Source organism: Microcaecilia unicolor, chromosome 5 (assembly GCF_901765095.1).
Source record: "Microcaecilia unicolor chromosome 5, aMicUni1.1, whole genome shotgun sequence".
Taxonomy (NCBI): Eukaryota; Metazoa; Chordata; class Amphibia; order Gymnophiona; family Siphonopidae; genus Microcaecilia; species Microcaecilia unicolor.
The window spans coordinates 108,968,929-108,986,433 of record NC_044035.1 but is presented as its reverse complement, the minus strand read 5'-3'; the positions used below and the strand labels follow the sequence as shown (position 1 = coordinate 108,986,433).

The 17,505-nt window shown below is 40.0% G+C and overlaps 1 protein-coding gene across 1 annotated transcript in view; it reads left to right on the top strand.

Annotated features, from left to right (window-relative positions):
- ERCC6 (ERCC excision repair 6, chromatin remodeling factor) overlaps window positions 1-17,505 on the top strand; it is a 189,238-nt gene that overhangs the window by 161,439 nt on the left and 10,294 nt on the right. The window contains exons 17-19 of the mRNA XM_030203175.1: window positions 204-881; window positions 2,547-2,736; window positions 16,001-16,073. Coding sequence (XP_030059035.1) covers window positions 204-881; window positions 2,547-2,736; window positions 16,001-16,073 — 941 coding nt within the window. The remainder of the gene's footprint in view (window positions 1-203; window positions 882-2,546; window positions 2,737-16,000; window positions 16,074-17,505) is intronic.

The following is a 17,505-nucleotide window of genomic DNA, read 5'->3' as shown; positions in this document are numbered from 1 at the left end:
GTCTAATTTATAAGACTGTAGATTTATTGTGTGGGGACTCAATACACAGTAATTCAAGTTTAATGTCCCAAACACTCATCAGTATTTTACTGATGAGTATTTGGGACATTAAACTTAAATTCAGATTAGGCATTATATCAGTAATAACAATATGAGCAGCTGTAACAGATCACAATTTATATATATATATATATATTTTTTAGGCACTGGGTCTGATGTAAAAGCACCAAAACGCCATTTAAAGCGTAAAGCTATAAGGCCGCCTGACAGCATTTATAAAGAGGACCTACAACAGACTGACCAAAACTCACCAAAGCATAACAAATTAAAGGCTTCCTCCACTACAGAAAAAGCTTCAGAGCACATTATGAATATACCTCTTAAAGTAGATCATAATGATGAATGGAGGGGAACCAGTAGTGCTAAAACTCACAGTGGAATTAAGACTTTGTTGACCAATCCAGAAGTGGAAAACACATCTCCAGATGACAGTGAAGGAACTTCAAGGCAGACTGATGGCATAAATCCTGCACAGCCTGACAAAACTGAAATGTCACTCGGTTGTGCTACAGATGATTGTAGTGGCACATGCCGTATGGACAGTTCACAGGAAAAGGATCTTACAACCAACTCAGATATCAAAAAAACAGACTGCAGTCATCGGAAGCACAAATCAAAAATGAAACATCACTCCCCTTCAGAAGATGACAGCAGGAGTCACAAAGAGAAGCGCAAAAAATGCAAACGGCAGAAAGGCTTCACATTTGAAGGTGAAAGCATCCCACATTTGGTAAAACAAAAACAATACAGAAAGAATGATGAACAAGAAAATGAGAAAAGGAGCGATGATTATGTCTTAGAAAAACTTTTCAAAAAATCAGGTAATTATTACTCTGTAGATCTGGCTGCAGTGACGTGAAGTGAACTATTGTATATATCTGTAGAATTTTCTCATTCTTCCTGTTAAATGTTGTATTTATGATTAGATTTGTTGGTACTTAGATATCGTTCAATACAATTTGGCTGCTGTATTAAACCACTAGAAGAATTATCCACAGTGTTCTTCTTGAGTGTTCAAGAGAACAGTGGTCACTTAATCAGATAACTTGCAGAGAATCCATCTTTTATTCCACTTGACCTCCAGAGTTCTAGGTGGGTTACAACATATTTCAAATTACAAATTAAAATTAGCAAGCATAGACTAATTTAATTTCTTAAAAAGCCTTAGCCAAGATTATGCCCTCATCTAAAGAAATCATATGAGTTCTTTAGGCAAGTTATTCCAATTATTTGTGGCTGTGTCACAAAGCATACAGTCGTCATTAGACTAAACACACATCATGATGGATGGAAGCTTTAATTCAAAAGCTTCAGATGATGACAGCATAATTTGATGCCTACATCTCCACTATCCTATTTGAATCCTAAAGAATCTTTTACTCAATAATTTGAATTCAGTCCTTGTCTGTACTGTATGGAATTGCTGCATCGCACCTGGAACTGCACAGGGCAAGCCTTGCCTCTGCATTATGCATAACCTGCAAACATTCAGCTTTCCTGGTAGGCCCAAATTAATACTGTTGCCATTATCCAGATAGTAAAGGACCACATTGTGCTACTTGGATGTTGTCTTCTTAGAGGAAGTCTCAAATTTATTTATTTATTTATTGTATTTGTATCCCACATTCTCCGAGGACAAGCAGGCTGCTTGTTCTCACTGATGGGTGACGTCCACGGCAGCCCCTCCAATCGGAACACTTTACTAGCAAAGGCCTTTATTTATTTATTTATTTATTGTATTTGTATCCCACATTATCCCACCTATTTGCAGGCTCAATGTGGCTTACAGAGTCCTGTTATGACATTGTCATTCCAAGATAGCAGTTACAATTAGTGAAGTACAGAGATTAAGTCAGAGAAAAAAGAAGGGAGTTAGGTGGTTAAGTATAGAGGTAGACTTTCTTAACTGGTTGGGTTGGCGACAAATCTGTGTTGTCTTTGAAAATTCCGTGTATAGTTACAGCTTTGCTATGACCGTATTGATTGTACTTATGGATTTCGAAAAGGTTTAACCTGTGAACTTCGGCAGTTGGCCACCTAAACTTTGCCGGTTTAAAGCCCATCTTTTACTAGATACCTTGAACTAGCTATATATGCACGTGCAAAAATTTACAGCTAGAGTTATTAAAGCACTCTACTGCATCAGTGCATGCTTATGTATCAACACACATTGTTTTACTGTAGGTTCCATTTTATGCAATGGGACCTATTTACTAATATCACACATTAATAACTGTGGCTATTTAGCTAGGTAAATAATGGGCAGCCAAGAAGGCAAGGTTAGGTTGCAGAAGAAAGTTCAGTGGTTTGTGAATTTTTCAAAGCTCAGTCTCAGGCCTCCGGAGGGTGTGATTTTCTGATGCATGCTCACTGAAGTTACGATTATTCAGAGTGCTTATTTCACATATAAAATGTGTAAAAACAGCAGCTTTTTAGAGTCATCGATTCCCTCTGAAGTTACCCTTTTCTGCCTCCTATCTGATTAGGTATACACAGCGTCATGAAGCACGATGTCATCATGGAGGCCTCCAGTCCAGATTATGTGTTGGTGGAAGCGGAGGCCAACAGGGTGGCACAAGATGCTTTGAAAGCCTTAAAGATCTCACGCCAGCAGTGTTTACATGCATCTTCTGGTGTGCCATCCTGGACCGGCAATCATATGCCACCTAAAGTAAAGTAAGATACAGAAATATGCATCTTGGAGAATGTTATTCAATCCTTCTGTTTTACAGTAGACGAGACTTCAGGGTTTTGGTGATTCTGCAGGTACAGGATTTTCTTGCAATGGCAGAATCTGCTCATTTCTGTAGATTTCCTTCTTTTTCACACTTTGGGAGTCTTTTTACTAATGTGCGCTAATGGATTTAGTGCACACTAATAAATGTGCACTAAATTCCGCACAGCCCATTGCATACCTATGGGCTCCATGGCACTTAATGCACACTGATTCATTAGTGCAGTTTAATAAAAGGACCCCTTGGTCTTAAACACTGGTTTTATATTTAGAATTCATTGAAAAGAAACTAAATGGTTCAAAATCAGGTTCCTGTATTGAGCATGTTTAGAGACTGCCTATGGGCTAAACATAAAAACACATTGAGTAGGCAGACCTTTTGTGACACTAATAAAAGAGGAAAAAATCTTTGTTTTCTAAGAACTAGATGCTGTAATGTTAGTGGGTTTTGCATGTAGGCCCCTGAATGCCTAAAACCAACTGTGAGAGAGAATTTAAGCTATTTTCTATGTGTATTCAACATATAAGTATTGAATATAGGGAGGGCAATTTTTAAGGCCATTTCCATGGATAACATGGCATTGCAACTATTTGAAAATTGCCTAAACTTGAGGGCAAAAGTGTGTGTATGTGGTGATCCAAAATCTATGCACTTTTCACTGAATCCCTATGGTGGAGTTAAGCAGGGGTTTGAAAAAGAGGCTTAATTGGGGTCCTTAAACAACATGTGGGTAATTTGTACTTAAATATATTCAGAGTAAAAATTGGTGCAAAGGCCATGGTACCTGCAGACTTGGCAGCAATGTGGGCAGTTTAAAAATTGCAATCTTAATACTGACTTTTGAGAGGCCCCTAGCAATTTTACCCTGACCATTTTAATAGGGTAAAATTTACAGAAGGCTCAAGAAAATTTAATATCATTACATAGATATAGCTCACTAGTTGTCTTTTTGTGTATAATAAAAAGTGTTTTTAAAAAAAATGTTTTTGTTTAATATTCTCACTCCTGTTTACCTGTCAATATAGGTGTATATTTTATTTTGAAGCTGTGCCACAGAAATTCAATTTTTTCATTGCAGAATGTGTAGAGAACTTAGGACTTTAAACATAGAAGTGCACATAAGCCAGTCCAAATAACTTGAGACTGTGGATTTTGGATTTAAATACCCTTCTTTTGAAACATATGCTTATAATTCAGGTACAGTAGCTAGGACCCTTCCCAGGGTTTACTTTATAAGTTGGTACCTGAGGCAGTGATGAACTGTTTGGACAAACGCATGTTTAGTTTCCCAGGCGATCCTAGCCCTGGACTGATGGAGAATTGAAGCTCTGTTGTAGAGATGTTTATAGCTCTTGAGGGATAAGCAAGGAGAACAGCTGTACAAAATATTACATAACCTAACATAATGACATAGTAAATGACGGCAGATAAAGACCTGAATATCCATCCAGTCTGCCCAACAGTCACACTCATTATCAATTCATGATTAAATCAGCAATGAATGTGATATTCATCTCTTCAACAAGGCCTACAAAGAGAACCCATAGTCTTACAAGACTACCCCACCAACCCACCCAGTTACCAAAGTCCACCTACAATAGCATCCTGCATAACACCTTCCTTCTCTCTTCCCTTACTTATTCTCTGTACATTACTAATTGTATCTGATATCATGTAATGACTTTGTCATAACAAAACTCTGTAAGCCACATTGAGCCTGCAAATAGGTGGGAAAATGTGGGATACAAATGCAATAAATAAAATATTATATACTTTGTCAAAAGTCTTTCTTTGGCATTTCTGGGACATAGACTGTAGAAGTCCGTCTGGCTCTGTCCTTACGTTCCACCTACTGGAATTGCTGTCAATGCTTACTCCAGGCTATCAAATCCATCTTGTCATTTGCGGGACCCAGACCGTAAAAGTCTGCCCAGCACTGTCCTCGGTTTCAGCTACTGAAGTTGCCATTCAAGCCCTTCCCAACCTATCTTAAACTGGATTGCCATGTACAGACACAGACCTACAAAAGTCTGCCTGGCACTGGCCTTAGTTCTTCACAGCCGGAGTAGCCGTCCAAGTGTCACTCACACATCCACCCCACCTTAAGACATTTAAGGGTTTTTTTTTTTTAATTTATTTTGTTTTCTACCATCTATTTTTTAAATAGGCTTCCTCTGTGTTCATCCCACGCCTTGTTGAATTCCGTCACTGTTTTGATCTCTACCACCTCCCTCGGGAGGGCATTCCAGGTGTCGACTACCCTCTCCATGAAAAGGATTTCCTGACATCACTCCTAAGTCTTATCACCTTACAACCTCAGCTCATGTCCTCTAGTTTTACCATTTTCCCTTCTCTGGAAGAGATTTGTTTTTATATTAATACCTTTCAAGTATTTAAACATCTGTATCATATCTCCCTTTTCCTTTCTTTCCTCGGCTATACATATTCAGGTCTTCCAGTCTCTTCTCATATATCTTATGGCGCAGGCCCCATATAATTTTTGTCACCTTCGCTTCTAGTCTTTTATATCCTTAGCAAGATAATATAGGGTACTTTTATTCCACATAAACTTGTACTGTTCTGTGTGGATCACAATAAACAATGAACTAGGCCAGTCCTAGGAATCAACAATTTCAGCAGACAGAATCGATCAACATTCTTCCACTTGCAGTTAGTAAGAATATGCTTATTACAAATAAGCTAAGTGTAAATAATTTCTCATTTTTCTTATTTGAGTGGGTAATAAATTCCTTATTAGAGGGCTTGGTATAAAAAGGGAGGAAGTTAGTTGTTTATATGATTTAACATTACTAAACGCTTTTTCCAACGCTTGGAAAATGGAGTAAGAGACAGTTACGAGATATATAGGAATTTTTTACTCCTGCAACTGTATGAATATTAGCATATACAAAGGAGCCATCACCATATGGAATTTTTAAGATTAAATTATAGACTTTGACTTGTACTTGAGCCTCTATTGACAACCAATGAAGTTTCAAAAAATATAGTGTAATTTTGTCAAATTTGAGAATTGAGAATATCAGTCTTAACAGCAGTTTTTGAATTGGCTGTAAGCTTTTCAAAAGAAATTTTGAACAGCCAGAATAAACTACATTTCAATAGTCCAGTTGTGAGTATAAGAAGGGTTACTGTTTTTGTTTTGTGTTTATAGTTGGGGAGGTTTCCCTTACTGGGGTTTGGATTTTTGTGACAATAAGGACTGGACTACCAGCTGAAAAATAGATGGCTCAAAATTACTACTCATATGGCAACATCTGTTAGTCCACTAAAGAACAATGTATGTAGTTATAGATGGGGGACAACTGTGTCTTGCTGATTTGCTTACAAGAGATTATTATGGTATGTGTTCTGTATATTAGAGCAGTGGTTCTCAACCAAGTCATCAGGATAATAGTCATCCTATCTGTTCTTCATGATATCCAGTATGAATAAGCATGAGAGAGATTTGCATGTAGTACTTTCATTATGTACTGGTCTATCTCATGCACATTGTTTGTAGACATCCTGAAAACCTGATGGGCTGGCTGTTTTGTGTGGACTGGGTAAGGACGGTTATATTAGAGGATGTGTGTATAAGAAGATTTGAATGACTTGCAGATCACTTATAACAGCTGCTGAATTAACAAGGTGTATTATTAAAGGCTTTACAGCATGAGTGTCAAACTGTTCCTGCTGCCATGTTTGTCCCAGCAAAGAAAGGATACTTTAGTCCATTACCTTAGCTTTTGCAGTCTTGTGCTTTGTGTATGTGTTTATATATTTAGATATCTCTGTCTATATGTATGAATAGATGCATATGTGTCTGTACAGAGAGCAATTCTGTATCTGAGTGTCTCCATTTAGGCACTCCAATGCTGTACAGTAAAAACCTAGTCTATAACTGAACCTAGCTAGGTGCCTAGATTACATTATGGAATACTAGCGTAACCCAGTTTCAATGTACCTAACATTTCAACGAGCACGCTTAATCACAGTGTAATTGTGAGCACCTAAGTGCGGCACTGACATGTGTAACTTACTGCATTCTCTACGTTTCACGCATAAATGTGGGAGCTATGTAAGATAGTCATATATTTCCAGAATAGTGGCGTGTACACACGTATATGCATGCATTCTCTAGTATTCCAAACATTTACAAGTATAACACGTGATTAAATGTTAGACCCTGTTTTGATAGAATTGTTCCCATAGTATATACAGGGTGAGGCAAAAAAAAGTAACCCCCTAGAAATTATTGCCATTGATTCAGCAACTTTGAATTTCAATGAGAAATTTTTCATACTTATTTAGGCCTCATATTCACGTATTACTATTAAACAACATTTAATTATCTTAAGCTATGTTGATGTTACTGAGTTGTCACGCTAAAAAGTCTGTATGCTGTGTTTAAAGATAATCTAATTTCGCTTGGCACATACACGTAGATAGTAACAACAAATAAAGCTGTAAAATGTCACGTTGAAATTCCAGTTTCTGAAAAAATGGCAAAAAAACTCAAAGGGTTACTTTTTTTTTTTTTTTTGCCTCACCCTGTACATAATTTCTGTTTGTTGATCTCATATCACAGTTCCAAACTATCCTAACATAGCAGATGTCAGCAGCATGGTCCATCCTGTCTGCCCATAGGGTGACCAGAGTTGAATCTGACACTTTGCACAGGTTCTACTTCTTCATGATTAAACACTGGTATAATTATGTGCTCATTTTCAAAGCACATAGACTTACAAAGTTAATCTTTCTTAATCTTGATCTCTCCCTGCCAATTTTGGGGCACAGATCATAGAAGTGTGCCTGGCATCAATCCTACTTCCCAACTACTGGAGTTGCCATCAGCACTACTACCCCTCTCCTCAAGACCCTTCACTGGCTCCCTATCTGTTTTCGCATCCTGTTCAAACTTCTGCTAACCTATAAATGTACTCACTCTGCTGCTCCCCAGTATCTCTCCACACTCGTCCTTCCCTACACCCCTTCCCGTGCACTCCGCTCCATGGATAAATCCTTCTTATCTGTTCCCTTCTCCACTACTGCCAACTCCAGACTTCGCGCCTTCTGTCTCGCTGCACCCTAAGCCTAGAATAAACTTCCTGAGCCCCTACGTCTTGCCCCATCCTTGGCCACCTTTAAATCTAGACTGAAAGCCCACCTCTTTAACATTGCTTTTGACTCGTAACCACTTGTAACCACTCGCCTCCACCTACCCTCCTCTCTTCCTTCCCGTTCACATTAATTGATTTGATTTGCTTACTTTATTTTTTTTTTGTCTATTAGATTGTAAGCTCTTTGAGCAGGGACTGTCTTTCTTCTATGTTTGTGCAGCGCTGCGTACGCCTTGTAGCGCTATAGAAATGCTAAATAGTAGTAGTAGTAGCACTCACTCCAGCCTTGATCCTGATCTTTTTTGCCATTTATGGGACCCGGACCATAGAGGCATTGGTCCCTACCTCTGAAGCTTCCGTCAAAGCTCACTCCAGTTATTAGGTCATTTAAGTTTTGCTTTAATTGGATTCTATCCTTTTTCTATATAGTGTTCCTCTGTTTTTATCCCATGCATTCTTTTCTTCACAGTGCCCAAGGAGGGCATTCCAGTCATCCACCACCTTTTCTGTGGAAAAAGTATTTCCTGACAAGTAGGGCATGAACCTACAATCTTTGGTTCTTGGCCTTGGTTTGAAGGCAACTAATGTAACCATTAGGCTATGGTTCCTAAATTATTTAGCAATATTTTATGCATATAGAGTTTCTTGTCAGCAAGGTGTCTTTAAGTCTGCCTACAAACTTATATTTATACAAGTTTGCCAAATCTTAATCTTCTGCTTACCAGAATTTTATTGAAGAAAATACTTACGCCAGTCTAAGCATGGCATTAACAAACTGAACAATAAAAAACACAGTTTTCTATAGAGATGGAAGAGAGATTTTACTAAAGCAATTGATCCTTCATTGACTCAGTTGTTTGAATCACTAGTGAGAGAGTGAGGGAAGCATAGCAGGATGCTAGGACCAAACTTTATTGCCTGGTATTATAATGCATTAGAAGTAAAATATATTATTGTATGTATTTCAGTTGTTTATTCCTTATCATCCATGCTAGACCAGTGCAGACTGAATCTGTTATGTCCATCTGTCCACAGAGGTTCAGGCAGGTTGCCTGGGACAGCAGTTATGAATAGGCTGCTCTGAGAAAGGCTGTAGGCCTTAATTTCATGTAGAATGTAGACCAAGTCTGGGGGATGCTCTGGGTAGCAATCCTGTTAGGACTAATTTCCCTTTTCCATAGGGAGCCACTTCAGTTGGGGTTTGCTGCTATAACAATGGGTCCAGCACTGGGTGGTTTTCAGTGACTTTTAATTTGGAGCTACTGACAGCACACTCTTGATTTTAGAGTAACAGGGAGATAGCAAAGTTTGCACAACTTTTCTACAGACAGTATCTCAGTCTCACATGGTGCTGTGTCAGATCTGAGCTCTGTCAGCATGTCTGATACGATCACACTCCCCTTTTCTCCTTACACTTCTGGTATGTTTGTGGAAAAAATGGGAAGTACTATGCTTCAGGTAAGTCATGGTGGCTTAATATGTCAACTGGTGTGTTTGACCTGACTTGTAAATAAGTGAACGCAATCCGTGGAGAGTCAGCACTCAGCCATAGACAAGACATGGTGGATTCTCCGCGTTGAGTTCTGGCCCCTGCAGTGGCAACAGGATCAGCAGCCATTTTTATTGGCAGGTTCTTTACCACCATCTTTCCCTCTGATAAACAAATGGGGATGTTACATGTAAACCAAACTTATCTACCAAGTTACTATTTAAACAGATGATCTTACAGGCATATTGAAGATCCTCTTTCCTTCCCTCCCAGTGAATAGAGTAATGGCAGGAATAGTGTGCGGAATCATCTCCTACCCACAGGTGAAGCTTCCCAGTTTGTCTTTTGCACAGAGTTTGCTGCAGCCTGAGAATGGATAGTACTATTTAGGTAGTGCCTTTGGGTTCCTTCTTGGCCCTAATACATGTCTTTACAAAGAAAGATCCCCAGATTGGCCTTGGCAATGTTTGGGGTGATAAACATGTCACTGACTGGGAAAGGCTAGGGAGTCAGCTGGGCAAGAGGAGGAGATTACCTTCTCAGAAGAGAATGATGCCTTAGCGGGGAGGCTCTTCAGTAGAGTGGAGCTGATGACCTTTGTTTTAAACATTATGACCACCTGGTAGCTCTCAGATGAGCAATGAGAGATGATAGTCTCAGGATCATGTATTTTGTAAGCCTCCATCATCCCTCCTCCCCCTCACAAGTCTCTCGCACTACATCTGATCTTTGGAGATGTGATATCCTCAGAGTGAAAGGCCTGATGTAGGCCTTAAGGTGGCCAAGACTCAGAGACATCTTTTGTCCCTTTCCAAGGAAGCAAAGAATATGGTGTGGAATCGCCTGGGCGGGAGGTTATCCTTGTTTTATAAGATCTCATCAACTGGAGAGAATTGAAGTGTTCAGGAACACCAGTAGTAGAAAGATAGGCTCTGCCTAAACAATCATTTTTTTGTTCTATAGTCTTTCTGCCCTAGAAGCTATGTGCAATGGTTCCTTGACTTGAGTCCTCCTGTATTGGGTCCAACTTTTCTCAAATAAAGCCCTCGTGACCTTCACCATAGGTAGGAGTATGTAGATGAGGGAGGTCTGTAATATCCCTACACAGGAGACCAATTGCTTCTTGTTGTATTCATGTCTTTCTTTGCCTCCATTGCACCCCTGCTTTAATGCTATAATATGACTTCTTTCTTCCTAGTCTGGATGGAGCTTGGGTACATCCCACTTTATCTGGACTGGTCCGGCATGAATAGTAAAGTAAAATGTAAACTTACCTGTTCATTTCCTTTCCTTTTAATCCTACCAAACCAGGAACCCAAGGAAGCTGTGGTAATCAAAAGCTCTCTATCTAACAAGTTCTGAAAACTAGCAACAAATACAGTGTTGCCTATGCTGAAAATAATTGACCTCCCTGAAAGTAGTTGACCTAGAGGGGAATAATCGAACGTCGCCGGCGAAATAGGTCGCCGGCGATCTATTTTGGCGGCGGCGCAACAGCCGGCCGAAACCGTATTTTCAAAAAAGATGGCCGGCCATCTTTTTTTTCGATAATACGGTTCCGGCCGGCGAAATGCCTTGGAATTCGCCGGGTTTGAGATCGCCACTCTTGTTTTTCCACGATAATGGAAAAAACTGCCGGCGATCTCAAACCCGGCGAAATCCAAGGCATTTGGCCATGGGAGGAGTCAGCATTTGTAGTGCAATGGTCCCCCTCACATGCCAAGACACCAACCGGGCACCCTAGGGGGCACTTCAAACATCTTTTATAAACAACCAAATTAGCTTCCAGGTGCATAGCACCCTTCCTTTGTGTGCTGAGTCCCCTAAATCCCCTCCAAAACCCACTGCTCACAAGTGTGCACCATTACCCTAGCCCTAAGGGCTGAAGGGGGGCACTTACATGTGGGTACAGTGGGTTTTGGGGGGTTTGGGAGGGCTCAACATTACCCACCAGAAGTGGAACAGGTAGGGGGGGGATGGGCCTGGCTCTGCCTTTCTGCAGTCCACTGCAACCAACAACAACTGTTCCAGGGACCTGCATACTGCTGTCAGGGTGCTGGGTATGCCATTTGAGGCTGGCATACAGGCTGGCAAAAAAGGTTTGTATTTTAATAATTTTAGTGTGGGAGGGGGTTGGCGACCACTGGGAGAGTAAGGGGAGGTCATCCCCCATTCTCTCCGGTGGTCATCTGGTCAGTTGGGGCACCTTTTTGAGGCTTGGTCGTGAAAATAAAAGGACCAAGTAAACCCGGCGAAATACTGCTTATCGCCGGGATTTATTTTTCCATTATCCGCGAAAGCCGGCCATCTGGTAGCCACGCCAAAGCCTGCCCATGTCCCGCCTTTGCTTCGCCGCCAACACGCCCCTTTAAACTTTCGCCGGCGCGGCGAAGGGAAAGCGGCGAAGCTATCACAAATGTAGCTTTCGATTATACGCTTTTCGCCGCTTTTGCGAAATCGCCGGCCATATCCCGATTTGTGTCGGGAAATAGCCGGCGATTACTTTCAATTATAAGCTGGCTAGTAATACCTTTGAATATTATTTTGTTCCTTAGTGACCATGAAGTAAAGTTTTTGACTGCATGAAGTTGTGGTGTTATGGTAAATTGGAAGCCAAAAAAATTATCTTGTAGGATACTGAAGAGCTGATGGCAGTAGAAGACCCCCTATAAAGAGTGAAGTAAGCTTTGAGCTTTTCTTTTCTCTGTCTTCTGTTGGTATGAATACATAACCAACTCATCTGGCCTTATCTGGTAGGACTAAATATTATATAAATGTAATGCACCTTTTTCCATCAATAATTAAATCAACTATTAAACAAAATCAACATACAATAACGATTATATATGTGTAATGTGCTCAGTTCGCCAGTGTGATCACTTATATGTATATATAGTGAATATTGGATTGGGAACCATCGTCGCATATCAAGTATTCCAAAATGCTTTCTATTAACCCTCAGGGTAACTGCCAAAAGACATCACCAGTTCAAAATGTGGAAGTATAAGATCTGTGTTGAAGAAAGGGGGATATCTATCGTGGTCTGGATGTTTGAATTATCTTACAAATTAATGATTTGGGTTCCTGCATCAAGTGCGATTGAGAGACCTAGCAACTTTCGGATTTATGACAATCATTACAGATGAGTAGATTGATAGTTTCATTACTCTTTATTACATCATAGACTGCACAAAACCCAGACTATTTTTAGTTGGTTAAACTGTGCATGGCATTAGCTGTGTTTATGGTATATTATAAAAAGTCTGGGTTCTGGTTTCAGCACATATTTAATCCGTGGTTTGCCTTAAGGTTAATAGAAGGCATTGAGGAACACGTTGAGGCGTATTTTCAGAGCACTTAGCCTTACAAAGTTCCATAGGTTACTATGGAACTTTGTAAGGCTAAGTGCTTTGAAAATGAGCCCCTTGATGTGCGATGATGGTCCCAATCCAGTATTCACTATATACACATATAAGTGATCACACTAGTGAACTGAGCAGATTGCACATACAGTGGGGGAAATAAGTATTTGATCCCTTGCTGATTTTGTAAGTTTGCCCACTGACAAAGACATGAGCAGCCCATAATTGAAGGGTAGGTTATTGGTAACAGTGAGAGATAGCACATCACAAATTAAATCCGGAAAATCACATTGTGGAAAGTATATGAATTTATTTGCATTCTGCAGAGGGAAATAAGTATTTGATCCCCCACCAACCAGTAAGAGATCTGGCCCCTACAGACCAGGTAGATGCTCCAAATCAACTCGTTACCTGCATGACAGACAGCTGTCGGCAATGGTCACCTGTATGAAAGACACCTGTCCACAGACTCAGTGAATCAGTCAGACTCTAACCTCTACAAAATGGCCAAGAGCAAGGAGCTGTCTAAGGATGTCAGGGACAAGATCATACACCTGCACAAGGCTGGAATGGGCTACAAAACCATCAGTAAGACGCTGGGCGAGAAGGAGACAACTGTTGGTGCCATAGTAAGAAAATGGAAGAAGTACAAAATGACTGTCACTCGACAAAGATCTGGGGCTCCACGCAAAATCTCACCTCGTGGGGTATCCTTGATCATGAGGAAGGTTAGAAATCAGCCTACAACTACAAGGGGGGAACTTGTCAATGATCTCAAGGCAGCTGGGACCACTGTCACCACAAAAACCATTGGTAACACATTACGACATAACGGATTGCAATCCTGCAGTGCCCGCAAGGTCCCCCTGCTCCGGAAGGCACATGTGACGGCCCGTCTGAAGTTTGCCAGTGAACACCTGGATGATGCCGAGAGTGATTGGGAGAAGGTGCTGTGGTCAGATGAGACAAAAATTGAGCTCTTTGGCATGAACTCAACTCGCCGTGTTTGGAGGAAGAGAAATGCTGCCTATGACCCAAAGAACACCGTCCCTACTGTCAAGCATGGAGGTGGAAATGTTATGTTTTGGGGGTGTTTCTCTGCTAAGGGCACAGGACTACTTCACCGCATCAATGGGAGAATGGATGGGGCCATGTACCGTACAATTCTGAGTGACAACCTCCTTCCCTCCGCCAGGGCCTTAAAAATGGGTCATGGCTGGGTCTTCCAGCACGACAATGACCCAAAACATACAGCCAAGGCAACAAAGGAGTGGCTCAGGAAGAAGCACATTAGGGTCATGGAGTGGCCTAGCCAGTCACCAGACCTTAATCCCATTGAAAACTTATGGAGGGAGCTGAAGCTGCGAGTTGCCAAGCGACAGCCCAGAACTCTTAATGATTTAGAGATGATCTGCAAAGAGGAGTGGACCAAAATTCCTCCTGACATGTGTGCAAACCTCATCATCAACTACAGAAGACGTCTGACCGCTGTGCTTGCCAACAAGGGTTTTGCCACCAAGTATTAGGTCTTGTTTGCCAGAGGGATTAAATACTTATTTCCCTCTGCAGAATGCAAATAAATTCATATACTTTCCACAATGTGATTTTCCGGATTTAATTTGTGATGTGCTTTCTCTCACTGTTACCAATAACCTACCCTTCAATTATGGGCTGCTCATGTCTTTGTCAGTGGGCAAACTTACAAAATCAGCAAGGGATCAAATACTTATTTCCCCCACTGTATATAATCGTTATTGTATGTTGATTTTGTTTAATAGTTGATTTAATTATTCATGGAAAAATGTGCATTACATTTATATAATTAGTTTAGATATTGCACTACATAGATTATAATTCCTGTTTTGTTTAGTAGTTTGATGACTAAATATTATAAAGGTCATAGTGACCTGCTGTTTTATATATCTTACCTTGTAAAGCAGTGGTGTCAAACTGCAATTCTAGAGGGCTGCAAAGTAGTCAGATTTTAAAGATACACTTGCATGCACTGGTTCAGAAGAGTGGAGTAATTTCATGTATAATCATGAGAGATATGCTGCTTCACCCTGCCTTTTTAGCCCAAAATGGTTACCCAAAGTGGCTCACAATAAAAGGGAAATTTAAACCTGTTAATTTCCTTTTCTATATCAAGAAAACCAAAGTTCAGCATACCATAAGGAGCAGCAGAAGAGAACATTTGTAAAGATGAAAGAAGTATAAGTACTCATTTCTTTCCCAGATATATTTCATACAATAGCCATATCATGACACCAGGTTTTGGAAAATTATATGTACATTAGCAAAGGTGAGGCAATAGGAAACTGATCAGGTAGATTGTAGGTTAAGGGACAGTTGAATTAACACTATAGCAATATGAACATTTTTAAGAAATTCTAACATAAGTTGATTTAAATAAAAGCAAACTATTTTAAATCTCCTTTAGAAAGGATTTATGATCTATTGTTGATGCAGCAGCCCATCTTACCACAAAGCATTTTAAGGTTGACAAGACTCCACACTTGATGTCACTCCTTATAGTGCTTCAGACAGTATTCTCAAACAAAGATCTTGAAATTTGACTTACTGTATTCTGCCTCGAACCAAAAACTTTAGAACTGAGTTAATGAGTTCCTTGGTTAACTAACAGTAGAGTCTAATCTGCTTTGGCTTATTTTTGCTTCTTTACTATTTCACTCTTCAGACTAAATAAACTGGAACGTTACTTTCGGCTGCCTTTTGGGTGAGATCCAAGTGTCCATCCAGAGTGTCTCTATTTTGAGCTGAGCTTAAGAACCTGTTCTGTATGGAGGAAGATTTAATGTCCTGCTGCATAGGGGCATAATGATGTAATGACTATTACCACTCAAAATATAAACCCTTCTTTCCTATATGAATCTTTATAGTGCAGCTTTATGGTCTATAATAAGCAGTTGATATTAAAAAGTTGCCAGTGCCTTTGATATTGCACATTAAAAATCAGTCAGTGCATTAATTCACACAATGCTCGGTGTCAGCGAACGCCATGCAATTAACTACTTTGTTTAATAAGTTTCATGGGTTTTTTTTCCTTTATGTGACCTTTAATGTGAGCTGTTAAAATGATTTTATTTGCTTTTAGCAAATGTCACCTTTAGGAAAAAAAATATGTATGTAAGCTAATCAGCCAAGATAATGACTGCTTCCTTTTGCTGCATGTCAGGAAAAATGTAATTAATTCCTGTTCATTTCTTATTCAAGGTTTGGTCAAAAAAAGAATCCTGCACTGCTTACCACACAGTCTTCCTCCAGATCACCTGGAGGAAAATGCAAGGTAGGTGAGGTCTTTTCTTTCGGTTGCTCATTTTTTCTATGGCAGTGTTTCTGAAGCTAGTCCTGAAATATACTACCCAGCAGTGTTGATGAGATAGATTTGTAGATCTGCATGGAATGGAAACAGTGCTTATGTCATTATTTCTAAAACCAGATTCATGTAGGTATCAATATTCATTGAGGTTATCCTGATTACACCCCTGTTCTACAGTAATAAGAAATGACCAACTATACAAAAAAAAAATACAAATGCACCTAGAATGGTGGCTGAGTGTCTGTAACATGGGAAATGTTGCTTTAATTTCTTGTGCTGTTTGGACTAGCATGTGTTGGGAATTCTGCAAAAGTAGAGTTCACAGCCCCTAAGTTCAGAGGGTGTCCTAACTATGACACAACAGTGACACCTTATGACCAGACTGGAAAGAACTGCACTTATGTGGTACCTGACTGAGAGTTGTCACTGACCTGGCAACACATGTACTGATTTTAAATCAGGGGTTCTCAACCCAGTCCTCGGGACACACCCATCCGGTCAGGTTTTCATGCTACCCAAAATGAATATGCATGAAATAAATTTGCATGCACTGTTGCCATGGAATGTAAATCTATCTCAAGCATATTCATTGTGGACTGGGATGAGAATCTCTCTTCTAGACTAAATATGAGGTTAGAGAATGAGAGGAAGCCACAGGTAGTTGAAAAGAAAAGTTCACGCTGCTGCATCCCATTCAAATGGGGTGTCAAATATGTGGTCTGTGGCTGTCACAGTTCTGCTGAACTCCTTCATCTGGACCACTGCATTTATATTTATACAAAAAAAACCTGTTTTATCTGCTCTGCTAAACTTGTGCTCTGCTTTGCTGTGTTTTCTAACTTGTTTATTGATTATTTTTATTTGATATTTGTTCATCTGAGCACTATAGCCTAGTAGCGCTCTAGAAATGTTAAATAGTAGTAGTAGTAGATTTAAAAACTGCTATAACTCTGTATTAGATCTTTTTTTCTTTTTCCTTAAAGTGTGTTGAGCCCTCCCTCTCCCCCACCTGGTTTCTTGTAGACAGTTTTTGTATAGCTTAGGTGTGGCTAAAACTTCTGCTTTGAGAGATCTGAAGGCTACCACAAGGTCTCTTGACTCCTGCCTGAAGTGCTGAAAGCTCACAGATAAGACTTGTTCTGGTATTATTTCAGGTTATCCCCTACCTTAGAGCTGTGGTTTTGGGCATTTCTGGTGCATTTCTTAACCTTGTCTTCCCCTAATCTCAACCAGCTGTGTAGATAAGTGGCTTAATACAGCTTTAGAGAGAGATTTTACAGGAAACACATTCCACAGGTTTTACGTTTAAGCCCCACCCACCCCAAGATTGACACTTCCTAAATACACTACTTATTACAAATTAACTCCATCCAAATTACAACTGTTTCTGAAAAGTAAA